This window comes from Planococcus citri, chromosome 1 (assembly GCF_950023065.1).
Source record: "Planococcus citri chromosome 1, ihPlaCitr1.1, whole genome shotgun sequence".
Classification (NCBI taxonomy): domain Eukaryota; kingdom Metazoa; phylum Arthropoda; class Insecta; order Hemiptera; family Pseudococcidae; genus Planococcus; species Planococcus citri.
This window is the reverse complement of record NC_088677.1, coordinates 87,076,225-87,102,871: the sequence shown is the minus strand read 5'-3', so window position 1 is coordinate 87,102,871 and position 26,647 is coordinate 87,076,225. Positions and strand designations below refer to the sequence as shown.

The 26,647-nt window shown below is 34.6% G+C and overlaps 1 protein-coding gene across 2 annotated transcripts; it reads right to left on the bottom strand.

The window, feature by feature from the left end:
• Positions 1–6,581: 6,581 nt before the first annotated feature.
• LOC135839698 (uncharacterized) lies at positions 6,582–20,279 on the bottom strand. 2 transcript variants are annotated; one of them, XM_065355845.1, is made up of 2 exons: positions 19,528–20,279; positions 6,582–8,031 (listed from the first exon to the last, which is right to left on the bottom strand). In XM_065355845.1, exons 1-2 carry the CDS (start codon positions 19,852–19,854, stop codon positions 6,922–6,924), a joined length of 1,437 nt encoding a protein of 478 aa, XP_065211917.1. In that variant the 5' UTR covers positions 19,855–20,279; the 3' UTR covers positions 6,582–6,921. The 2 variants fall into 2 exon arrangements, with proteins under 2 accessions (XP_065211917.1, XP_065211923.1); XM_065355851.1 differs by lacking the exon at positions 19,528–20,279 and adding an exon at positions 19,209–19,521.
• Positions 20,280–26,647: the final 6,368 nt, after the last annotated feature.

Sequence of the window (26,647 nt, the reverse complement as noted above, 5' to 3'; positions counted from 1 at the left end):
AAAAAAAAGCACAACGTGACTACAGAAAAAAAGCACAACGCGATTTCAGTAAAAAAAAAAAAGCACAACGCGATTTCGAAAAAAAAAGCACAACATGATTTCAAGAAAAAGAGCAAAATGCGATTTCGAAAAATAACAAAATAAAGCACAACGCGATTTTGGGGAAAAAAGCACAACGCCAGTTCGGTAAAAAAGCAAAATAAAGCACAACGCGATTTAGAAAAAAAAGCACAACGGGATTACAAAAAAAAGCACAACGCGATTTCAGTAAAAAAAAAAGCACAACACGATTTCGGAAAAAAAGCATAAAAAAGCACAACGCGACTTTGAAAAAAAAGAACAACTGAGTTTCAAAAAAAAAGCACAACCCGAATTTGAAAAAAAGCACATTGCGAATTTGAAAAAAAAGCACAACGCGAATTTGAAAAGAAAGCACAACGCGATTTTGAAAAAAAAGCACAACGCGAATTTGAAAAAAAAGCACAATGCGAATTTGAAAAGAAAGCACAACGCGATTTTGAAAAAAAAGCACAACGCAAATTTGAAAAAAAGCACATCGCGAATTTGAAAAAAAACACAACCCAAATATGAAAAAAAGCACAACACAAATTTGAAAAAAAAGCACAACGCAAATTCAAAAAAAAGCATCACACGATTTTGAAAAAAAAGCACAACGCGAATTTGAAAAAAAGCACAACTCGGTTACAAAAAAAAAGCACAACGCAAATTTGAAAAAAAAGCACCACAACGCAAATTTGAAAAAAAACCACAAGCGATTTTGAAAAAAAGGCACAACGCGAATTTGAAAATAATCACAACACGATTTAGAAAAAAAAACACAACGCGAATTTGAAAAAAAAACACAACGCGAATTTGAAAAAAAAGCACAACGCAAATTTGAAAAAAAACCACAAGCGATTTTGAAAAAAAGCACAACGCGAATTTGAAAAAAATCACAACGCGAATTTGAAAAAAAAGCACAATATGAATTTGAAAAAATGCACCACGAGATTTAGAAAAAAAAGCACAACTCGGTTTCAAAAAAAAGCACAACGCGAATTTGAAAAAAAAGGACATCGCGAATTTGGAAAAAAAGCACAACGCGAATTTGAAAAAAATCACAACACGATTTAGAAAAAAAAGCACAACATGAATTTGAAAAAAAGCACAACGCGATTTTGAAAAAAAAGAATGCGAATTTGAAAAAAAGCACATCGCGAATTTGAAAAAAAAGCACAACACAACTTTGAAAAAAAGCACAATGCGATTTTGAAAAAAAAGAACGCGAATTTGAAAAAAAACACAACGTCATTTTGAAATAAAAAGCACAAAGCGATTCCGAATAAGTACACTATGCTATTCTGAAAGCTCCCGAGTTGAAAGCATATGCGACTCCAAAAGCGCTACGGTACTGAGAGAACCTCTTGGGAGCACAGCAAAATCACAAATGACTGGTGGGTTTTGATTCCGAAAGGGTAACCACCTGCTTGCGGTGTCTAGGTACTGAATGTGTGTAAATGAAACACCTGCAGGTGTTCTAAAAACCTGTCTCAAAATTGAACAATAGAGAAATGTTTTAAATTGAACAAAGGGAAAGATAACACTGTAGATAAGAATATTTTAGGACACCTGCGGTGTTACATTTTAAAACGGATTTCGGCTTCCCTTTTGATAAATATAACACCACAGGGGGTCGGCTTCACTTTTGATAAAATCTTTTCCTTTGTTCAATTTTGAAAAATAAATTCGAAAATTAAACAATAGAAAAGATTTTAGAACCCCTGTGGCGTTACATAAATTTCAAAATTTAACTGAGGTCTCGGCGTTCCTTTTGATATGGCCCTTTTCGCCTTTTTATTCTTTTTTTGGTACAAATTTTTGTAATAAATTGAACAATAGAGAAATGTTTTAAATTGAACAAAGGGAAAGATAACACTGTAGATAAGAATATTTTAGGACACCTGCGGTGTTACATTTTAAAACGGATTTTGTCTTCCCTTTTGATAAATATAACACCACAGGGGGTCGGCTTCACTTTTGATAAAATCTTTTCCTTTGTTCAATTTTGAAAAATAAATTCAAAAATTGAACAATAGAAAAGATTTTAGAACCCCTGTGGCGTTACATAAATTTCGAAATTTAACTGAGGTCGGCTTTGCTTTTGTCGGCGTTCCTTTTGATATGGCCCTTTTCCCCTTTTTATTCTTTTTTTGGTACAAATTTTCGTAATTAATTGCAATTACTCAAGAAGCTAATTGAGTAATTGCAATTATAATTACGGCGTTCCATGCCTCACATTAAACCACACCTACCTACAAAAATTTCAAAAAAATCGGTCCATCCATCTTAGAGAACATTCGTTCCAAAGAATTTTTCCACTTTCAGACCGAAACTAATAGTGTGCTACGCACACTAAAACAAAACATTTTCTTTTGCGCCATGTTATTCATTGTTCCCCTGCCAGCAAACACAAAAATTCTTTGCACAGCATTTTTGTAAGATTTTTTTTCAATTTTTACTTATTTTATCTGATTCAAAAATCACTGTAAAGTATTAACGGTATGTTTGTACATATTATGAATTATAACTTATAACGCAATAAATTTCATCGGTATTTAATTAATCGTTATATTCTAAAATTGTTATGGCATGCAGAGAATTTTTTCGCTTGCTGGCCGTTATCAATGAAGCGATGACGTCATCTTGGTAGTTGGTACTTGACCAATCAAAATGGATTATTTTCGTATGTAAATTTATTTTATTATTTTATTCAGTGTTGTCATAACGTTATTCATAACGTAACGAAAAAACGAAAAAACGGAAAAAACCGGAATTTTTTCCGTTATAATAACGTAACGATAAACGAAAACGAAATTTGTTGCAGAAGAAACTGTAACGAAATTATAACGTTACAAAAAATGTTAATGCTATAACGAAACGGAAAACGAAAAAAATTCCGTTATTTTTTCGTTTTTTTTCCGTTTTTTTTCTCGCTTTTTTCTTCAATTTTTTGGGAAAAATGATTAAAAAATGATTAATCAATAAAAAATTGAAAAAGTTAACTTTTTCAATTTTCAAACTATTTGAAAATTGAAAAATACTGTACTTGAAAATGAAATTGATGTAAAAATTTATGAGCAGAAAAATACACATGTATCGAAAAATCAAGGTGTCTGACAGGTCCTATACTGGCCCCATTAGTCCTACTGAACTCCTACTTTTTTTTCAATAGGTAAGACTTTTTTTTCAAATTTTAAATTCTTCCCCCTTTTAACGGAATTTTGAACAAACTTTGTAGAAAATAAGAAAAGGGCTCATTTTTGACTTTTTTAGATTTTGAATCACACATAAACGAGAGCTTTTGCCATCGCTTCGCTCCCGCTACTTAGGCACACTTTAGGTATACTGACCAACCTTGTACTTTTTTCAGTTTTTTTTTCAGAGAAACCCCCCATTTGCGCATTTTTGTGCTATAACGAAAAACGAAACGAAATAACGAAATAACGGAAAAACAAAATGATGTGATAACGTTAAATGAAAAACATAACGTAACGGAATTATCTGTGCAACGAAATAACGGAAAAATAACGTAACGAAAAATTTCACAAATCTGAAACGAAACGATATAACATAACGAAAAAAAAATTTCGTTATGACAACACTGATTTTATTCACGTGTCTGACGTGTTTCATTTCAACTTTAAAGTTTAAACTTTTAGGACCGAATTCGGATTTTATAAATTTATACTTTTTTAGGACCGAATTTATAAACGTTTCTAATTCTCAAGTAAGTAATAACTATAATAATAAGAAATACTCATTGCTCAAGTTGCAATGAAGAAAATCACGTTTTAGCGCTATTACTGGGTTAAATTAAAACAACATAATCTGAAAATTGAATTCATAGTCAATTCTTGATTCCTACGTAAGCATTAGGGGTGTTCGAGCGCTCTACAGAACGCTCCAGAATTTACAGAAAACGTAAAAAATTAGGGGTTTTGAGCGCTCATGAAAGACTCAAAATGGACAATAGACTGCTGCAATGCAATTTCATAAAAAACTGTAAAAAATTTTCAACGTTTTCTGTAAATGCTGCAGGTTTTTGTAACTTGCTGGAGAGCGCTCGAACACCCCTATTGAGTATTACTTACCAAAGAGAGAATGAAAAGAGTAAATCTCATCGAACCAATTTCTCGATCTCTTTGAGTTTGACTAGGTATCTGTTTTACTTTACTCCATTTTATCAAATTGTTGTTAACTTAAGCTACGAAGAAAGGCAACGATTTAAAGAAAACTGTTATCGAAAAGGTACAAAAAGCTGTCGAAGAATAGTACCATATATGTATTTATCGTCAACATGCTGAATTTCTTTATGAAATGTATTTATTTTGAAAATTCTTCAAGTGAAAAAAAAGACTAGTCACTGAAAATACAGAATCTTCAGGGAAAGGATTACTCGTGCACGCGATACCATAACCATACTAAACTGATGGCAATCGATACGTCAGTGCGTACCTATTTGAATTTGTATACAAATAAGTTAAAAAGTTGAGTTGAAAGCATATGTATATAACAGATATTTGTATCATTTTCCCGTTCTTACGATTTGAATGAGAGGCGGACGATGGTACTGATACACATACCTACTCCAAGTATATAAATTTATAATAATTATTTTTTGTTTGGAATTTGTTTTAAAAAAAAAAAAACAAAATCTAGTTGTGTGTTTTTTTTTTATTTTTCAATTGGCATTTGTATATTTTAACGTTAAGTGATCATGTTTCCAAGAAATAAAAGCGTAGAAAGTATCGTTGATTTTTGGAAAAGGTGGAACCCTCTATAGGTATACATATTACATATGTACCTTATATGAATTACTTAATTTAAACCCATCAACTATGAATTTGGGTTCGACGAACGCGAACGTATCCTGCCTACTGAAGGGCGTTTCTGCAATACTAATAATCTGCTGTAGGTACGTCGTTTGGTTTTCATTATTTTGTAGGAAGTTCTATCGAACATACATAAACACCCTGACAGAAAAAAAAATAGTACTTTCTGAGTAGTAGGTACTTTTTTCACAGAGTAAAAACTACTAGGTACTTAAAAACATCTCCATGGAGAAATATTAGTAGTTTTACTTAAAAACTGCTACTTTTGTCTAGAAACTAGTTAAAAATTACTACTTCAAAACTATAACTAGGTACTTGCAAAGTAGTAATTTCAACTAGTTCTCAGACAGAGTACGTAGTAGTTTTTAAGTAAAACTAGGTACTAATATTTCTCCATGAAGGTGTTTTTAAGTAGTAGTTTTTACTCCGTGAAAAAAGTACTACTCAGAAAGTATACTATTTTTTTCGTGAGGGCAGTAGTTCTTCATTTTTCAAAAATTGAAACTAATAAATAGGTACCGACGAATTTTATTTCTTACAGCATTTCTTGCATTTCATTGAAATTTGATTAGGCCTAATGATTACCAAGGTACCTATTCTGTATGATTTCATCAGATACCGAAGTAATGATTTAACGTAGAATTCTAAAGATCGCCAGAAATTGATGCAACTTTTAAAAGTTTGAAATTTATTACAGTATAGAACATTCTGAGCTTATGTTCTTCGATAATTAATTATAGGTATCTATATCCAATTAAGTTGAAGTAGGATTCATAGAATTGATATTGATCAACGCAGAATTGAAATTTGCAAATAAAATTGCCTAAAACAGGAGTATTTTGTTTCAATCTTATTGGATTATTCATTACCACGTGTTGAGCTAGATGTAGAGGGTGATTATAGAAATAGGAACGATGTCGGTAGAATTATCGAAGCATCAAGGAGGTAAGTACCTACATTATTGTATGTTCAGCTTGTCTTCGAAAACCGATGTTATCCACTCTGTACTCCGTAGGCATTAGGTGAGCATTTATTATAGATACCTACATTTGTTTACTTCTTGTTTGTTGGGTTAGAAGGTTGAGTAGGAATGATACTTACAGGGTGGACAGAAATATCGTGAACCCCATGAGAAAGTTTTTCATCAAAAATATAGGTTGGCAACGTGAAATATATGCATATGGTTGGTGGAAAGTTATCATCTCAGTCCAACAACCAATCATATGCTTCCATTATTATCATTCACTGTGACCAACCGAAATATCTAGCAGAAAACTTTTTTAGGGGTTCTCGATATTTCTGTCCACCATGTACATAATATGTAATAATAAGTAGGTGTTAGAATATCCGAGGAATCATGCATAAATTCTGTGGCTGTCTTTCAAGATCAATTACATCCAATCTGTGAGTACCTACATCAAGAGAATGGATTATAGGTACCTACTACTTATTGTTTTGAGCTTTTTAGCTTTTTATTATATATTTAATTGCCTATAAATGTGTAATGTAATTTACTGTAGGTTTCGGTGTTTAATTACACATTTTCGATTTGATCGACATTTTTTGATGACTCTTTTTATAATGAAAATATCGAAAATAATTGATTCTCTGATATTCGCCAATTAAATCAGGGAATCAAATTTGGATGATTAACCTTCTAAAAGCCTGAAAAATGATGGAATTCAATAATTTTCATGTAGGTAAACAGTTTTATTAAAAATTAATCAATAAATCGACTACAAAATTTAAACAATACCCTAGATAATTAACTTTTCTCTTTTTTGAACAAACTTTTATATTTACCTAGTTACTTAATGCATACTAATAGGTATTCAAATATTGGGCACGTTATTCAATTATCAAGCCTATTTCATTATTCGACAATCATTCATTTCATAAGCTATACATACAATCAGAGATGATTAATTCCCACCTTATTGCAATTTTTTAGCTTTAGGTACTTTCTTCGATTACGAATCTGTGACTGAAGAAAGTTTGGAGCCAAGCCGTCCTGAATGCACAATGTGATTTATTTTTTCACAACCGATAATTCTAGCGTAAAAAGCTTATCCGGGAAATAATTTAATACCGTGTCACGAGTAATTAAAATCTGATTCGCGAAAATATTCCTCGACTGTTCATAAATAATCGAATTAATAAACGTTATAAAAGAAAGTTCAGTTTGAGAGCTATCACCGTCTCCATGAAGACTGGCCACCGCTCGAAATTGTTCGGTGAGTTCTTTTCGGCCTATAAGCCATATATACACTTTAATATCGTCATTTTGCGATGATATTTTAGCAAAAAAAGCTCTATCGAAAGCGTTTATCACGAACACAGCATCGTCATCGAACGAGAAAGGAAAATGAATGGCGAAATTCGACCGGAAAAACTGTATCATCGGACCAGGATGTTGCTGGAGATGGGTCAATAACGAGTAATAAGACATAGGCGAACAATTGTTTGAAATAGGACAATGATATAAAGCATCATTCGCGTTACTATCGCTCATCGAAATATCGGTAGAAAATTGAAATAAGTTTTCTACGTTTAGATCGGCGTTATAAAATGATTTTCGATTCGGCAGCGATTCTGTCGAACACGAGTAAGAACAGTTATTAAAATGATTGAATGCTCTAGCTTGGGAAATATCACAAGACGAAATGGATTTCTTCCTCAACGTCGGCGAGAAAGAAGATCCTTCGGTGGTTAGGTTATCGACAGAAGACGATTTTCCAATCAGTCTGGTGAGAAATTTATTCTTTATTTCGAATTTGCTCGCCTTCGGCGTTGGTACTCTGCTTTGATTCTTGTCTCGTTTCTTTTTACCAAATATACGCTCCCAGAGTTTTTTTGTTCGTTCTTCGATCGTTTGATTTTTCAGGTGAAATGCTTCGATAACGGCGGTGTAAATTTGATCGGCGAGAAGGCTTCGTTCGCGAGTGAAATTCGTTCGGCAGACTGGACATCGTTCGATTTCTTCTCGACATCGGGAGCAGATTAAATGACCCATTGGGCATTGGTGGGCTGGAGGTGAGATTATCTCGAAACATACCGGACATTCCAAGAAGGATAGAACTGAGCTCAGGCAGGATGATAGTCTCGATAAGCTGGTTGGCATTGGAGTGCAGCATAATGACTGTAAACAAATTTAAATAACGATTTAATTAATACTTCGAAAGATGTAATTGATGAAATTTAAATTTAATATAGGTGGCTATGTATTGTATCATATTTGCATTGAATAGCCTAATTCGAGTGGAATGAGTGGGTGAGATTTCAATTATCATGCGTTCACAATGATGAAAGTTTTACCTATGAAAATTTTGTAATGAAGTTATTGATACTTATCTGAAGTTGATATTTTTTTTTCAACTGCGATATTTTATTATTTTACGTAGAAGAAAATGAAATTCGCGATATCAATCAGCACCGGAGTTCTACAGCCTTCTTTCCTTTTTTTTTTTTTTTTTTTTTTTTTTTACTTTACTTAAAGACGAAGACATAGAGTCATTGATATCTACTTTTCATATTGTTTTCAGAAGGAATGAAACTGAAAATTACCTATTTCGCACATTTTTTTATTTAAAAAAAAAAAAAAAAAAAAAAAAAAAAAATTGAAAAAATAGACTTATATGGTCAGCATTGCAACAAAATGGGTATTTCAGTGTTTTTAAAAAATAATTACCTGAAAATTATTCAGACTTTAACAAAATCAACCCCCTTGGTCTGTCAAATCAAGTACTTATTGTCATTTTTTCCCACAAAACTCACAGGTAGACATTAAAATGATATTAATTTCGAAATACAAGTGTAGTCTACGCCATTTAATTATTACCTAGGTGTACATGTGAATAAATATACAAACTCCTGAGTCCCCAGGTTCGTGATAACTCCGGTAAAGTATTTTCGTTTCAAAAATACTTTTTGCTTTGTTTTATATTGTAGTAGTTTTCCTTGCACGATGTAATCGTAATAATAATTCACATTACGATTTACATTTGACCAACGAACGTGCCAAAGAACGAACGTACCTACCTATACAACTCGACCTATGAATTACTCTCACTGTCATCGTACTTCGCGGTCACCTCCGCCGCTATACTATTTAGGTTTAGGTAAAGGTGGATAATATAAAGAAGACCGCGAATATTTTCGATCGCTTAGAATATTTCAATGAAATCGAGTTACGATACTCTATTAGTTTTTATTGCTATACGAATATATTAGTACATACGAATAGGATAGCTGTCACGTTTTACGTAATTATACGTTTAAGAGCGTTCGACTTCGTGATGATGATCTGTAATTTTATTTTTATATAGGTACCTTGAATGGCATTTTCTAAAGCTCAATTCTTATAAATGCTAGCACTGAATCACTTATCAATGATTAACAAGTACTTGATGGGTTTTCAATGTTCAATTCGTGAAAATCAAATTAAATAACGTTGATTATTTTATTTGAGGAGGTGGATAGCAAAACGCAATAACTCCATTTTTGGTTTTTTTGGGAAATTAGGAAAAATTGTCAGGAGGGGAAGGGTGGGGGGTCGAGTTCCGAAATTGGTGTCAAATGAAAGGGGAAGGTGCCACAAATAAAATTTCCACTCAATTTCAAAATTTCGGTCACCTGGGTAAGCACAGTGAGGAAAAGAAAAAAAAGTTATTGCGTTTTGAACGCAAAATTTTTTTTTTGGTGTTTTTCTGCAAAAAAACGTATTTTTTATTTTAAAAAATTGATGTTTAATCGAGAATTTTCAATAAAAAACAATTAAAAAAATGGAATGTGAAATTCAAACAATTCCTGTGTGTGATATGGCATTCAGAGAGTGGCAACGAAAGCACCATTTTTTTAAGTAACTCCTACCCAACGATTTTCAGTATCCACCCGATGAAAAAAAACAGTGTTACCACATCTGCGCAACTGAAATGTATAAAAAGTAGTGGAGTTATTGCGTTTTGCAAACAAAATCTCATTTTTCAATGCATTTAGCTCTAAAATCAGACTTGTTTTCCTCGATTGCGCTATGATATTCAACTGATGGACAAAATCTGACACCGGGAATGGATTCCCCGTTGAATTTTACATAAGGATAGATATCAAACTCAATTTTCGTAATTTTGGAGTTATTGCGTTTTGCTATCCACCTCCTCATTTATCAACTTTTTTTTTGTTTTTAAAATAAAATTCAAAATCAATTGGTAATTATTAGGTATTGGTATTGATATTTTATTTTTTTTCTTCCTCAATAAGAACATTGTTTTTTCAATTCACCTACAGTGCAAATATCCCGTTTTCAGTTTAGAATTAATTGCTTTTTTAAAACATTTTATTGGAAAATACCTACTCACAATTCTGTCTATTTTCTGTGTGTTTTTTTTTTTTTTTTTTTTTTTTTTTTTTTTAATTTAAAAATACTTTTACATTTAGAGTTGGTAAGTTTTGAGAGTACGAGTATGTTTGATTTTTAATTGGAATAAATAATCTTGATTTGCATTTTTGGAATAGACAACTTACTTGGAACCATTGGGGAGGGGGAGGGGCGTGTCTGCAAAACTTTATAAATCAGTATTTTAATCACTTCTGCATAATTTCTCATCGATCAAGTTTTTTCCACCCCAAAACCAGAAAATTCTAAAAAATGCACATTGAAAGATAATTTTGACCTTATAAAGGCCCAATGAAGAGGCTAAGGGGGAGGGGATTTTGAAAACTATAAAAGTTTGCCCGATCGAAAAAATGTTTCCAAGTATTTTAGTCCGGCATATGACAATAGGAGTAATTTTACCCCCCCCGCCGCCGATCCTCCGGGACAACTTTTTTCTTAAAGGGGATATCCTAAGGAACATTTTAAAGCAAACTTGCCAAAAAAAAGTTGGCTTTACTTACAAAATGGCGGCCATTTTGATTGACAGGTCATCCGAAATCGCAGATTTTGCGTTTCAACATAAAACTTGCACGAAATTTTTCAAACTTTACAAAGGTAGATCGAAAGATCATGCAAAAATTTATCACCTGTCAAAATTTCAAGTGCTAAAGTGCGTTTTTCGATTTTTGGTGAATTTTTGAAAATCGAATTTAGGCCAAAAATGAGGGAAACAATAAAAATTTTACCAAATTGACCAAGAAAGCTGAAATTTGGGATGTACCCTGTTTTCGACATGCCAAATCGATTGGAAACGGTTTCAACCCGTTTTGAGCAGTTCTGGAGCCTCCAGCAGATTTTTGAAACTCGAAATGTCCACAAAATTCCATCAAATTGGAGTTGTAAAGCTAAAATTTATTCTAAAAACTAATTTCAATAGGCTGCGAAGTATTGCAGGTGAATTTCAAGTCGTTTTGGAGCCTCCGGCGACTTTTTGAAAATTCCTGAAGCCTCCAGCAGATTTTTGAAACTTAATATTTTCACAAAGTTTCATTAAATGGAGACGAAAAGCTGAAATTTACTCTACACTCCAACTTTAACAACCTCTGAAGACGACTTCAGGTGGGTTTAAGTCATTTTAGAGCCTCCAGCGACATTTTTGAAAATTACTGGAGCCTCCAGCAGATTTTTGAAACTTTAAATTTTAACAAAATTTCATCAAATGGAGATGGAGAGTCGAAACTCATTTTGTAAACTAATGTTAACACCCTCTGAATACGACTTCAGGTGAGTTCAAGTCATTTTAGAGCCTCCAGCGACATTTTTGAAAATTACTGGAACCTCCAGTAAATTTTTGAAACTTGAACTTTCCACAAAATTTCATCAAACTGAGATGGAGAGTCGAAATTCATTCTGCAAACTAATTTCAATACGCTACGAAGTTGACTGCTGGTGGATTTCAAGTCGTTTTGGAGCCTCCAGCGACTTTTCGAAAAGTTGCATGGCGTTTTTTTGGAATATTGAAATTTCCCAAAAGTAGCTGGAAGCTTCAAAACCATTTGAAACCACAATGTAGCCTGCGAAGTAAATTTCAGCTTGCCAACTCCAATTGATAAATTAATGTTGGAGAAATTTCAAGTTTCAAAAATGTACTGGAGGCTCCAGTGATTTTCAAAAAAGTCGCTAGAGACTCTAAAATGACTTGAACACACCTGAAGTCGTCTTCAGAGGGTGTTAAAATTAGTTTGCACAAAGAAATTCGACTCTCCATCTCCATTTGATGAAATTTTGTGAAAATTCCAAGTTTCAAAAATCAGCTGGAGGCTTCAGTAGTTTTCAAAAATGTCAAAGGAAGCTCTAAAATGACTTGAACCCACCTGAAGTTGTCTTCAGAGGGTGTTAAAATTGGAGTATAGTAGTAAGCCCGCCACCTCAGGCCTATATTGCATAGCCTGAGGAGGCATTGAAATTAGTTTTCAGAATAAATTTCAGCTTTCCAACTCCATTTTGGTGAAATTTTGTGGGAATTTTGAGTTTAAAAAATCTGCTGGAGGCTCCAGAACTGCTCAAAACGGTTTGAAACAGTTTCCAATCGATTTGGCATGTCGAGAATAGGGTATATCCCAAATTTCAGCTTTCTTGGTCAATTTGGTAGAATTTTGATTTTTTCCCCTCATTTTTGGCCTAAATTGGATTTTCAAAAATTCACCAAAAATCGAAAAACGCACTTTAGCACTTGAAGTTTTGACAGGTGATAAATTTTTGCATGATCTTTCGATCTATGTTTGTTAAGTTTGAAAAATTTCGTGCAAGTTCTATGTTGAAACGCAAAATCTGCGATTTCGGATGACCTGTCAATCAAAATGGCCGCCATTTTGTAAGTAAGGCCAACTTTTTTTGGGCAAGTTTGCTTTAAAATGTTCCTTAGGATGTCCCCTTTGAGAAAAAAGTTGTGCCGGAGGATCGGTGGGGGGGGGGTGCAATTACTCCTATTGTCATATGCCGGACTATTTAGAAGAGTTCTGTTTATGAGGCACAAGATTTTTAAAAATGGTGAAATTTGGTCCATTGCAACTTCCACGTCTCAAGTTTTTGGTGAAATTTTTCTTTGGAACTATGATTTTGTAGACAAATGTTGTATTATTCCTTTGAGGTCAAATTCACTCACGTAGATAGATAACTTATCTCGAATTTTCTGAAAATGCAAATTAAAAAAATGTTTTTTTTATATAGGTACTTTTTGGAGATTTGATCATTCATTTTGAACCAAATTTGGGAAAAATGTGTTGCATATTCATCCCAAAAAAACTGCTCATCAGTTATCACACGACTGCAGGAAATCCAGATGGGTTTTTTATCGTAATAATTTACGATCCTTGTTCACACAGATTGAAAATCGAATAAAAATTTGTAACGCGATTTACGCGAGTTTAGCGTAATTATCCTTGAATTTGAAAATTATACGATGAAATATGCTCGCAATATTTGCTCATTATCCATAAATACGTACGTTTTTATTGCGCATTATTGGTGTTTTTCGTAGCATTTTTTACATTAATCATTGTTTTTTTTAAATACCCAAGCCAGGTGCACAAAGGTTATCTAAAAGAAAAACACGTACACGTACGTGAACAACACATGCACTCGAGTTGTCACATCGAGCAGTTGGTAATAAATTTTCATCTGTGGACGAGTGAGAGGGGGGAAGGGTGTCGAGCGTACCCAGCATTTTGAAAATTAACATTTCATTTATCGCACATTTTGTGACTCATATCGTAGATGATGTGTTTGATAATAAGTATGGGATAATTTTCATCCCATACATATGTACAGGTACCTACTTATCGTGCCTACATATTAAATTTTCAATGCGAGCTATTTGGAATTGACAAATGAGCGAAGCCTGGAGGAGAAAGGGGTAGGGTTATTTGAAAAAATCCAACTCGTAGTTTGCAATTTTCAGGAAAAAATTTGTAATTTTTAAAATTTTTCTCAACTTTGGCGATCTTTATGCGAAAAATTTGACAGTGTTAGTAGATTGAAGAAGGGTTTTTCTTGAAAAAAGTGGTCATTCAGAAGAGTTTTGCCCAGAAATGGAGAATTTTCAAAAAAAAAAAAAAAAACACTTTGAAGATTGTAATATTTTTTCATTTTTTTTTGTTGCGAAGTTTGAGGACGCTCAATCCTTCACAAGAAGAACAAAACTGTTTTGGGGGACCGAGGTCAGTTTTCCAATGGGGAGAGAATTATCATTGTTATTACCTAGGTACATAATTATATTATTATTTTAGATAAATTCTGACAAAAGTAAAAAAATTTTACCAAACTTTGATTTAGGTAGGTACCTCCAATTCTGATTTTGAGTCTGAGAGGTCTTTATAACAAGCGAGAATCGAAATAAGATCCCAAAATACATCACCAGCAAAAACTTTGGGGGCCAAAATTCATAATTCATTTTTTTTTTTTTTTTTAATTCATGAATTTGAACCAAAAATGGAAAAAAATTAAAATGACACCACCGTTACTCGTATTTTATTTGATTATTTTGATTTCATTTTTCTTAACTTATTTAGAGATCGAATGGTTTTTTTCTTGGAAAAAGGGTTATTCTGTGGAGGGGGGGGGAGATTTATTGACCAGAAATGGAAAATCTTCAAAAAAAAAAAATTTTAAAAACTATGTTGGTAGCTTTATTAAAGGGGTTGACATTTGTTTAGGGAACTGAGGGAAGTTTTTTCTTGAAAATATATCATTTAAAAAGATTCTCTGATCAAAAATGAAAAATCGTTTAGAAAATCCAGCTACCTAACTTTGATTTTGATATTCCATTTTTTTCAATTTTTCAAAACCTTGAAGGGGCTCTATACAAGAGGATCAACATAGCTTGAAACCCCAAACGTGATTTTCATCTTGAAAGGAATCATTTAGAAGAATCATGGCACTGTTGGTAATATGGGTCATTCCATATCAACTCAACCAACGTTTTTGAGTCATGTCTTTCGATTTCGCTCAAATTTTTTTTACAATATATACCCACCCAGTAAGTAAGAAGCCCGCAATCCAATTAGTTTGTTCCCAGCCCCTCAGGAGACGGGTGGAGGGGGGGGGCTTCAATTATTTTCACATTGTCTCGAAGTACTCAACTTCAGCAGTCCATTCCTCCAAAACTATCATACTTTGATCAAAACTGATTTCACAGTTCAAAAGGGCATTGCATTTGAAATTTTTTAAGCATTTTGAAATTTTCAAAAGTTGAAAGTTGAACTTTTAAATTGAAAGTTCAAATTTCAAAATGGCGCTGTAAGTGGGAGCTACCATTTAAAATTTTGAAAAAATTTCCATAGATGTACTTTTTGATGCTTTTTCGAAATATTCAAGTTTTGAGATGGGATTTCTCAATGGAGGGGGAGCACCCCCACACCCAATTTTGGGCGGAACTTTCGAAAAAAAATCTGGGGCATGTGATATATCGAATTGTATGTTTTTGGTAACGCTGAATACGAAAATGACGTCAGATGTTTGATAGGATCCCATCCATGGCCCCCAGCACCTCCCCAAAAGGGGTAAAAGTTCAAAAAAGTGTTTTGTTCGTGCGATACATGGAATAGCAGGTTTTTGGTGACACTGACCACGAATATGACGTCAGATTTTTGATTGGACCCGTCCACGCCCCCCAGCACCTCCCCAAAGGGGATAACAAAAAAGAATGGTTACATTCGTGTGACACTTGAAATAGTATGTTTTTGATATCGCTGAACACAAATATAGCCATAGTTTTTTAAAATCGACCTCACCCATGGCTCCCAGAACCTCCCCAATATGTAAAAGTCCAAAAAAATTGTTGGGCGCCGTGGATGGGGTCCAATCAAAAATCTGACGTCATATTCGTGTTCAGCGTCACCAAAAACCTACTATTCCATGTATCGTACGAACAAAACACTTTTTCGAACTCTTACCCCCTTTGGGGAGGTGCTGGGGGCCATGGATGGGATCCTATCAAAAATCTGACGTCATATTCGTGTTCAGCGTCACCAAAAACATACAATTCGATATATCACATGCCCCAGCTTTTTTGTCAAAAGTTCTGCCCAAATTTGGGGGGTGGGGGTGCTCCCCCTTCATTAAGAGATCCCATCTCGAAACTTGAATAAAAGAAAGACCAGAGGTGATTTTTATCTCAAGGGGATTTTTCATTTACAAGAATTCTGACGCTGAAGTGGAGAATTTTTGGATGAATTTATTTTTGATTTTTCCTGTAACATTCAAAATTGAGCTATTTGGGGTCGAATTCTCAGATTTAACTCTTCGAAAAGACGTGAAAATAACGTTTTCACAATTTCAACGAAGTAAAAATGTCAGAATTTGACCCCAAATAGCTCAATTTTGAAAGTTACAGGAAAAATCAAATGAAACATTATCGAGCACTTGCTAGCGTGTTTCAAAAATAAATTCTTTAATTTATTTGAAAAAATATGCATAAACTCTTTTTTTTAGGGGTGCCTAAAGTGGGGGGCTCTAAAAAAGGGGTTCAAAATTACAAATATACAGGGAGCCTAATTTAACTATTCCATCGAGATTATTGAATATATACCTTGAAACGTTACGTTTGGCGCAAATCGCATGTTTCCAGTTTTCCAGGGGTTCCCAAAATATTGAAATTGCGAAAAATTGAAAAATTGGATTTTTGAGCACCAGCGCAAAATTTTATTGAGCTCAATATTTGGTAAGATGGACGTCTTTCAGATACTAATTGACTGTAAAAAGCTTTTTAGCGAGGCTCAAAAGGGTAGGTCCAAAATGGTGGTTCCAAAATTTTCAAAAAATTAAACCCCCCCCCATTTCTGCCCCGAGGGTCAAAAATAGAAAACTCATCTCGCATGACGTTTATCAGGTTCAAACAGATATATTACGCTAAAAAAGTTTTTGAAAATAATTTTCAGTGGTTCCTAAAATTATTTCTTTATTGGCAATTTTGGGAACCCCTGGAGCCCAAAAAGTGGTCATTTCGGTTCAACTAACTACGGATTCGTATTTGGTATATTTATTAGAGGAGAAGGTACAATTATGGACCCAGGTACAAATATGGACCCCCCATGGTTTAGTGTACAACCACTAGCGCTACGGTCATTCTGGGTACTAAAAATTATACTAGTAGTGTAGTATTGATGATCCATGTACTTATTTCGGATCCATGCAAACTTGGGTGTCTCTCATCAGCAATTGTTCCTGTTTGCGCATTATTTTCTTCACAATGGAAAATTTTACAAGTTTTTCATTCGGTAATTCATCAAATTCAAATAAAGTTTGGAAAAAAAATTATTAGCGAAGTAAGTAGCTTACAATGTGTACTTTCAAAATATACTTTCATATTTGTCTGTACTTCAACTGATTTTCATAATTTTTTTCATTTTTCATAAAATGAGCCGATTTTTTGCATGGGTATAAATATGGACCCCTAAATTTTTTTACCTAATTCTGATTCAATATTTTTTAGAATATCGAGAAAAGTGTTATTAACAAAGAAGACAAGTCCAAAGTGTCAAAATGGAACCATGATTTTTTCATTTTTCATAAACTTGGCCAATTTTTTGCATGGGTATAAATATGTACCCCTAAATTTTTTTCATCTAATTTTGATTCAATGGTTTTTAGAATACCGAGAAAAGTGTTATTAATAAAGAAGACTAGTCCAAAGCATCGAAAAACATCTTTAAATAAATTTTTGTTCAATTTTCTGAACTTCTTATTCATTTTTTGAGGGGGGTCCATATTTGTACCCGAGTCCATATTTGTACCATTTTATGTCACTTTTCTAAATTTCAAATTTCTCCGTGAGTTTTCAACAAAAAAAATAAATTTTTTTACACAATATACTAGAGTCTTTGGCCTTTCAAATGGTATATTCGAAAAAACGTTTTGATAATTTTTTCTACCCTTTAAAGCCAAAAAGCTAGAGGGGGTCCATATTTGTACCTTCTCCTCTACATTTTAACAGTGGTCGAGTCGATAACTGCCCGGGCCCCAAAAATAGCCTCATCGATACTCCTCCTTTCGCGCCCTTCCCCATCCTCTCACCCACAATGGCGAAACAATGCTTTTTTCGAGGGGGAAAAAATCATACTTCAACTAGTTTTGAACAAAAATTTCTGAATTCACTAAAAATGTATAGAGGAGATACGAGTCTACCCACGTGATTTTTTTCAACATTTTTTGCCCCCCCCTCTCCGGCGGTGGGAGGTATAGACAAAAGAAAATTTGAACAATGAATGTTTCATCGAAATTTCAAAAATTCCAAAGACAGGGGCATGACCTACACCTATTTTACCGGGGAATACCCTTTCTGAAGTTAATTTTTCATTCCTGAAAATTTTTCAAAAATTCTAACAGTAGAATTCAAATTTGCCCGAGCGAAACGTGACCCATGAAAAAAATTGATTTTCATAGCTTCAACATTTAAATATTTTAACAAAAGTTTTCAAGAAATTACAATATTTTCAAACATGGGAATAAAGACCCCAGCGAAGCGAGAGCAAACGCTTTCGAAAATTAATAATTATTCAAAAGTAAAACAACATTATTCTTTTTTCGATGTGAGAAGTTGAGTTTTCAATCCTTCAACATTGGTCAGAGGGCAAAAAAAGGAAAATGATCTAGGATCTGGCCCCGAGCTTCGGAACATTATGAGACAACATCATTCATTTTTTTTAGGACATAATTTTTATATTTGAAAAAAAAAACAATTTTGGCACAAATTAGAAATTATTGTTTCCAAATTTTCATCAAAAAATAGGGCATTTTTTTGATATTTCCACAGAAGTTGGGACTTTCTGGCAGTTTTGACTATAAAATGCATTAAATTAAAAAGACCATTTTTTTGGAAAATTTCAAAAAATCATTTTTGATGAGAGAAATCAATTTTTCTACCTACTCTGTAATCTTGGTTGGTGAAAGGAAAAGGAAAATGGCCATGTTTTTTGTTAATTCTTTGATTTTCCCTGCTTACCCAATTTCTTCTCAACTTTTCCCACTTTCCAATTTTTTTCCCAGCTCATCCAATTTTTCCCAAAAATTTCCAACTTTCAGCCATAATTTTTCTTAATGGGGAGATATCACCCCCCCTCCCAATCTGTTCGGCTCGCCTGTAATTTCAAGCATGTAAAAAAGTATTCTACATAAATTATTTTCTAGCACATAAATTTCGAATTTCAACATTCTAATGACAAAATTTGGGGGAATTTACTTAATTTTTCCATCAGAAAAAAATTTATCGTCATCTGGCTGAAAATCTGTACCTTTTACTCTGCTACATTATACCTAAACGATCCATGTTCAGCACAGATCGTGTGAATCGATTAAAAAATTTCGAACAATGTAATTATCCTTGACTTTGAATATCATAAAAGCACGATGAAATATGTAATATTTACCCATTAACCGTTAATACGTACATTTTTATTGATCATTATCGGCGTTTTTCGCTGCATTTTTTGCATTAATCAAATAGGTAGGTATTACCCAGGTATTGGTAGGTACACAAAGGTAATCGAAAAGAAAAATAAGCGCGTTAACAACAGACCCAGACTGCGTTATCGAGCAGTTGGTAATAAATTGTCATCTACCTATACGTATAAAAACACACATTAAAAACTTCCACTTTTAGAATCCGAAACGAATCGAACCATTCACAGGTCACAGGTACCAATTAATAGGCATCGGATAATTTGACTATAGGTATCATAGCAATTAAACGCGTTCTATGGTACTCACTTCTGTGTCACAATTGGCATCACTTCCAGCATTCCATAGCAACATGGTAATATGCTCGAATGCGGATAACGCTTTATTGGCAATTTCGCCGACTCGTAGACCGATTACGTCTTCGCCGTTTACTTCTAGAATACAGTCTCCTACTTTGAGTCCACATGCTTGAGCTATGGATCCGTCGTCGACTCCGGCGATCCACGGGTACGGATCCCATTTCGTGCGGGTTAAATGAAATCCGTAAGATCCGGTTCGATTTTTTTCTATCTTACAGATCCGTATTGACGGTCGCGAATGCTCGGCGGCTGGATCATCTTCGTTGGTCATTACCATACCATACGTAGGTACGATCGTATACTAGATACTTAGTAGAAGATGCAAATGTGTATAAATTTTCAATACACGAATGAAAAACGACTATTTTTTTTCGCGCAAATAAACAAAATTTAAATAACGATCGACACTATGTTGCTGCATATCGAGCACTGTACGAGATGATCTAACCAATATTCAGTATGTATGGAGGTGTCTATGAGGTGACTTTAGGTACTTAGAAGTCTTTAGGGTACCTATCTAACTATCGATATACGAGCGCGAAAACGAGTGTAAACTTGTGAAAAATTGCACATTGACTAAGTGAATCCGCTTCTCCATCGTCAAAACTGATGTCAGAGACAGGTTTAACACCGCCGTAGTAGTAGTAGTAGTAGTCGCGTGGTGTGCTATCCGACGAGCTAGAAGTGTAGATGTAATATTAAAATTAAGGCCATTATTTGACAGAGACTGAGAGTAACCTTCGCCTCGTTCTTCTCACCTTCATTTATAACATCGTCGTATACCTATGTACGTTATTTACTCTAAGTTCGGCGGACTGTACGAGTACCGGAGTACGAGTAGGTTGTAGGTACCACCTCTATGACCAACTATTCGGCATCATAAATGATTTTTTTTCTTCTCTCGTTTAATTTTATACAATGCGATATGCTATCGATGAATCCGAGTACCTATTTATCCGTGCAAATGACATATGCAAATTTTCACACATAATCAACTAATCTCAATGACTCGTTTACCCGTCGTGCACCTAACCTAGATATATTTTTTTTTTACATGTAACCATGTGTGATCTGCATCGATCATCTACCTATAGGATGAGGCAGGAATGCCAAGGTTTAAATGTTTGCAAATTTTTTTTTCACGGTTTGATTTTTGTCTTCGAATCAACGCTCTAACACGAATTTACTATTGAATGATTTGTAGAATAGCGAATCAGGTGGTTCTCATGTTTGTGGAATTACAGCCCTTCAAAGCAGGTTGTTTCTGCTGAAAAAAAATCCCTGAAAATTTTAGACCAACTGCATGGAATAATGTAATGTCGAGCTCTCCCAAATTCTCAAAAAAAAATCAAAATTTTTCATTGTACATTCTGATTTTTGAATGAGATCCATGTTCATAAAAGAAAAGCATGTCCGCCATTGCATTTTTAATATTTTAAGGGCTAAAGAAAGTTTTTTTTTTTTCTTGAAAAGAAGGGTTCTATGGTACAATTACTTACACAGCAGATGAAATTGTATTTGACTGAAGATAGCCAAGCAACGCTTTTTTGAAAGGGAGGAGGGCCAAAATTTTGAAACTTTTACAAAAAATACTCAAAAGGTAGGTCAGTGTGTAAAATTTTTTTCAAAAAAATCATCGTATTCAGGGGATTTTTTTTTGAGGAAGGGGAGAGAAGGGGGAAGGGGGTTGAAAAGTCCAAAAATTTACAGAAAAAAAAGAGGCCATCTGCGACATTTATTCAGCAATTTAGTTATACACCCTAAAGTAAAACATGTATTTTTTGTGGAAGGGGGGAAGGCGTTCGACTAACGTTTTTGAATCGTGTACTTTGATTTCTCTCGAATTTTTTTTACAACGTATACCCGCCGAATAAGTAAGAAACCCGCAATCACTTTGGTCCCAACTTCAGCAGCCCATTCCTCCAAAACTATGATACTTTGATCAAAACTGATTTCATAGTTCGAAAGAGCATTGCATTTAGAACTTTTTCAGCCTTTTGAAATTTTCAAAAGTTGAAAGCTGAACTATCAAATTGAAAGTTCAAATTTCAAAATGGCGCTGTAAGTGGGAGCTACCATTTAAAATGTTGAAAAAATTTCCATAGATGAACCTTTTGATGTTTTTTCGAAATATTCAAGTTTCGAGATGGGATCTCTTAATGGAGGGGGAGCACTCCCACCCCCCTTTTTGGGCGAAACTTTCGAAAGAAAATCTGGGGCATGTGATATATCGAATTCTATGTTTTTGGTGACGTTGAACAGGAATATGACGTTAGTTTTTTGATAGGCCCCGTCCAGGGCCCCAGCACCTCCCCAAAGGGAGTAAAAGTTCAAAAAAGTGTTTTGGTTGTGCGACACATGGAATAATATGTTTTTGGTGACGCTGAACACGAATTTGACGTCAGATTTTTGATTGGATTTCATCCACGGCCCCCAACAATTTTTTTGGACTTTTACCTACTGAGGGAGGTTCTGGGGGCCATGGGCGAGGTCGATTTAAAAAACTATAGCAATATTCGTGTTCAGCTATATCGAAAACGTACTATTTCATGTGTCACACGACTGTAACCATCTTTTTGGGTCCAATCAAAAATCTGACGTCATATTCGTGTTCAGCGTCACCAAAAACATACTATTCCATGTGTCGCACAACCAAAACACTTTTTTGAACTTTTACCCCTTTTGGGGAGGTGCCAAGGGCCATGGATGGGGTCCTATCAAAAAACTAACGTCATATTCGTGTTCAACGTCACCAAAAACATAGAATTCGATATCACATGCCCCAGATTTCCTTTCGAAAGTTTCGCCCAAAATTGGGGGTGGGGGTGCTCCCCTCCATTAAGAGATCCCATCTCGAAACTTGAATATTTCGAAAAAGCATCAAAAGGTTCATCTATGGAAATTTTTTCAAAATTTTAAATGGTAGCTCCCACTTACAGCGCCATTTTGAAATTTGAACTTTCAATTTTAAAGTTCAGCTTTCAACTTTTGAAAATTTCAAAATGCTGAAAAAGTTCTAAATGCAATGCTCTTTCGAACTGTGAAATCAGTTTTGATCAAAGTATCATAGTTTTGGAGGAATGGGCTGCTGAAGTTGTGTACCATTGAGACAAAGTGAAAATAATGGAAGCCCCCTACCCGCCCCTGAGGGGGCTGGGACAAAACTGATTGCGGGGTTATTAAATACTGGGTGGGTATATATTGTAAAAATTTTTTAGCAAAATTGAAAGACATGACTCAAAAACGTTGGTTGAGTTGACATGGAATGACCCTATATCGCACCTCGGGAGTAATAAGGTCACATCTCAAAAAAGTGAAATTTTACAGGAGAGTGATTTTCTTTTTTTCAAAAACTTGATTCATTATTTTTATCAACTTATAAGTAATTGTGAGGAATGAATAGCACCTCATTTTAAAGATCTGATATCCTACCTTCATTTAGCATAAGAACGCTTTGAAAAATGAAATCTTAAAGAGGAAATATTTCAATGTTTGGAAAACATTTTGAGTTAGAACCTTTCATTAAAGTTGATGTGTAGGCGAAAGGAAGCGTCCAAAAAAAATTTCTTGTTATCAAAGTTGTAGAGAATTAAATTTCCAATCGACATAATGCCGTTAGTTTTTTTCTAGAGTGCTTAGTTTTTGAGTTTTTCTCAAAAAACTAAAATTTCATTATATGTGCAAATTCATTTTTCTGAAAAGTGATCAATTTAAAAAATGTTTTCCATTTGGAACAAACCAATAAAAAATGCACTCCTTGTGACTATTTCTAACTGACAAACATTCAAAACAATCAAAACTTTTTGTTAACACTTTATGTACGAAAATTGCTCAAAAAAGGTGGAGTTTTTTGAGATGTCACCCTTATAACTCCAAACAACTTGCAATGTTGTTGCGATTTTGAGTTAGGCCATTTGGGTTTTTTATGTGATCTAGATAATGTACCCAACTCAAAGTGTTATTTTTGGTTGAGAGGGGTCATACAAGCCCCAAACATGCAAAAACGTCAAAATCAATTTTTTTTGAGATGTGACCTTATTAATACCGAGGTGCGATATCACTTGCTAAGTTGCTAATTGATTTCCTAGTTCAATGGTTTCCTCACTGAATGGATTATACTTCTTTCTTGCTCCCCTTGGAATATGATCTTTTGAGGCTTTCTTAACAATTTCATTGAAGAGTTCATAATTTTCTAGTATTGGCAGTAGGTCATCTATCTTCTTTTCAATTGCCTGTTTAAAGATTCCCACTTGGACTTTGTAATTGAATCTTGATTGTGGGTTTTCACATTTAATTGGGCTAATGCCCGCCTCAATTTCATATATAATTGGCCTGTGTTGGGTTTGGGGAATCAGATCTGCTACGAGGGGCATCTCAAAAGTAAGTTTCGTCATTTTTTTTCTCCGGAACTACTGGACCAAACTGGATGAAATTTTGGGGATATCTAAGTTTGAGTTGCTGGTTACACTGTAATTTTTTCAAGTCTGTATGTTGGAGTGATCGCGTGCAATTGGTTTTCAAACATGAGGTACGCTTTTAAACCCATGTTGGCTCAAAGTACCCTTACGAGATACGTTATCCAAGGTCTACCGACAAAAATTTGGTTCGAATTCACGAGGAAATGCGTCTAATGTGTAGACCTAACATTGTGAATGGCAAAATTACGCGTTTATGGAGGAAATCTTTGGTAGAATTGTCACAATGAACCTATGCTTCAGAAAATTCGTCATTTGTCGTGAAAAGGCCGCCTCAACGACAATCTCATGTCATTTGACAACACTCAAGGCATACGCGATGCGCTTGAGGAATATTTATTTCATCAACGCACCATTTGGACATTCATGACGTTAGGTCTATAGACTAGACACATTTCCATGTGAATTTGAACCAAATTTTTGCCGGTAGACGTTGGATAACGTATCTCGTAAGGGTACTTTGAGCCAACATGGGTTTAAAAGAGTACCTCCATGTTTGAGAACCAATTGCACGCGATCACTCCAACATACAGACTTGAAAAAATTACAGTGTAACCAGCAACTCAAAACTTAGATATCCCCAAAATTTCATCCAGTTTGGTCCAGTAGTTCCGGAGAAAAAAAATGACGAAACTTACTTTTGAGATGCCCCTCGTACTTGTTTGTGACATAGGCTTGAGATTTGCTCTGAAACAAAAATGTTATCTGGGTTATACCCGGGTTTCCATCATCCACTATTGAAGGATGCTAGCAGTTTTGCATAAAAGACTAAGCTGAGCTGCTGCTATTCAGCCCATTTTTCCAATAGATTGCCATCTGTATCATTTTCAGCACATCACCAGCTTACACTATGGCTGTTGATGTCTCCAACTATTATTCTTGTTTCTGTGGGTGGGACATTACCATTTTCTTTCCATGTAAATTCTACATTTGGTGGATTGTAAACTGATGAGATTATAAGCAGTCTCCCATGTCAATTGTTAGAATCTCAACATCATTTCCATCAGATAGTGAAGTATTTTTAACCTCTATGTTTGGCTTAACTAGTATGGCACTTCCATATTTCTCATGGGGTCTTGGTCTATCCAATAATAAGTACCATTCCTTCAATTTTTGGGTTCCAGCTTTCTGTGAGCCTGTGTGTTTCTTGAATGGCAATCACATCTATAATAAGGTTCTTGACCATTTTGGCTAGTATATAACTTCCTTTGGCCCTGACAGGCCTTCTATGTTTATGAACATGATTCTTAAGGCAGGTGTCCTTGTCAGAGGCCTTGAGAAGGACCGTTTTAACTTTTAACCTGGGTGTAGGGTGCATGATTGACCATTGATGGGATGATTGACCAGTAGTTGAACTATTGTTTCCAGGGAGTATCAGCTTATTGAGAAAATGTATTCACATTTCTTTAAAAAAATCATTTGCGGAGGTTCATCCCTTGCCCCCCACCTTAAAAGTTCAAACCCCTCCAAAAAATCCCATAAAATAGAAAAAAAAGTTGTAAAAGATTTCATTCACGAGCTTACTTATAGTGACTATTTTGTCTGTGAAAGTTTCAACATTTTGGGACCACTTCCTCTAGAGAACAAGAATTTTGCATTTTTAGCGCATATGGGCACATTTCTTGGGTTGGGGTGGAGGAGTGTCTGCTCAAAAAGTTTTTGGGATGGTTTTACATCCAAACTAACAGTTTGAATGATTTTCGTTAAAATTGGAGAAATTACAGATTTCACGTATTTTATCCTGAAAGCTTCAATTCATTTTATGAACAAGGACTAGGTACCTAGTAAGTTTTATCAGTTTGGAAACGTGTCCTGAGAAATATCAAAATATCCAGGTTTTGTTCTGGGGGTATAATCAATTTAGCTCAATGATACTACTTGGGTACCAGAATCTGAAGCCTGGGATGAATTTGAAAAAGTGAACTCGTTAATTTATTTGGGTTCAGTTGTGGATGCTGATGGAGGATCAGCCAAGGAAATTAGAAGAAGAATTGTTCTTGGAACAGCAGAGATGTCTCCATTGAGAAAAGTCACCACTAACCGGAAAATCTCAATAAAAACAAGGAAGACACTAATCAGGATGCTAGTTTTTCCAGTTTTCTTATATGGAGCGGAGACCTGGACATTGAAGCAAGATGATCAAAGAAGAATTGATGCCTTTGAAATGTGGGTATGGCTTAGGAAGTTGAAGATACCATACACTGCGCACCAAACAAATGCATCAATTGTGGAACAACTGCAAGAACCAACCAGGCTGAATAAAATATGTGAAACCAGGATAATGAGTTATTTTGGACACGTAGCCAGAAGAGGACTGGAAAACATCAAAAAAGGAATTCTCTTTGGCAAGGTCTGTGGAACACGAGGGAGAGGAAGATCTCCAACAAGGTGGACCAATACAGTCTGGAAAATAGTTGGCTCAATTGTGGTGGCAGCCACACTAGCTCAAGACAGAGAGGAATGATGCTTGTTGTTATAGGAGCACACTAGTCGCTTGCGACTATGACGTTGATGATGAATGATTTTTTTTTTGAATGAATATCAAACAAATCCCTTTCTATTTGTAATGAATTTATTGAATACAGGTACATTTCA

Coding starts and splice junctions, on each gene's coding strand:
- LOC135839698 (XM_065355845.1), bottom strand. CDS start 19,854: ATGGTAATGACCAACGAAGATGATCCAGCCGCCGAGCATTCGCGACCG. Junction 8,032..19,527: donor ATGCCAATTGTGACACAGAA/GTGAGTACCATA, acceptor ATTTGTTTACAG/TCATTATGCTGCACTCCAAT.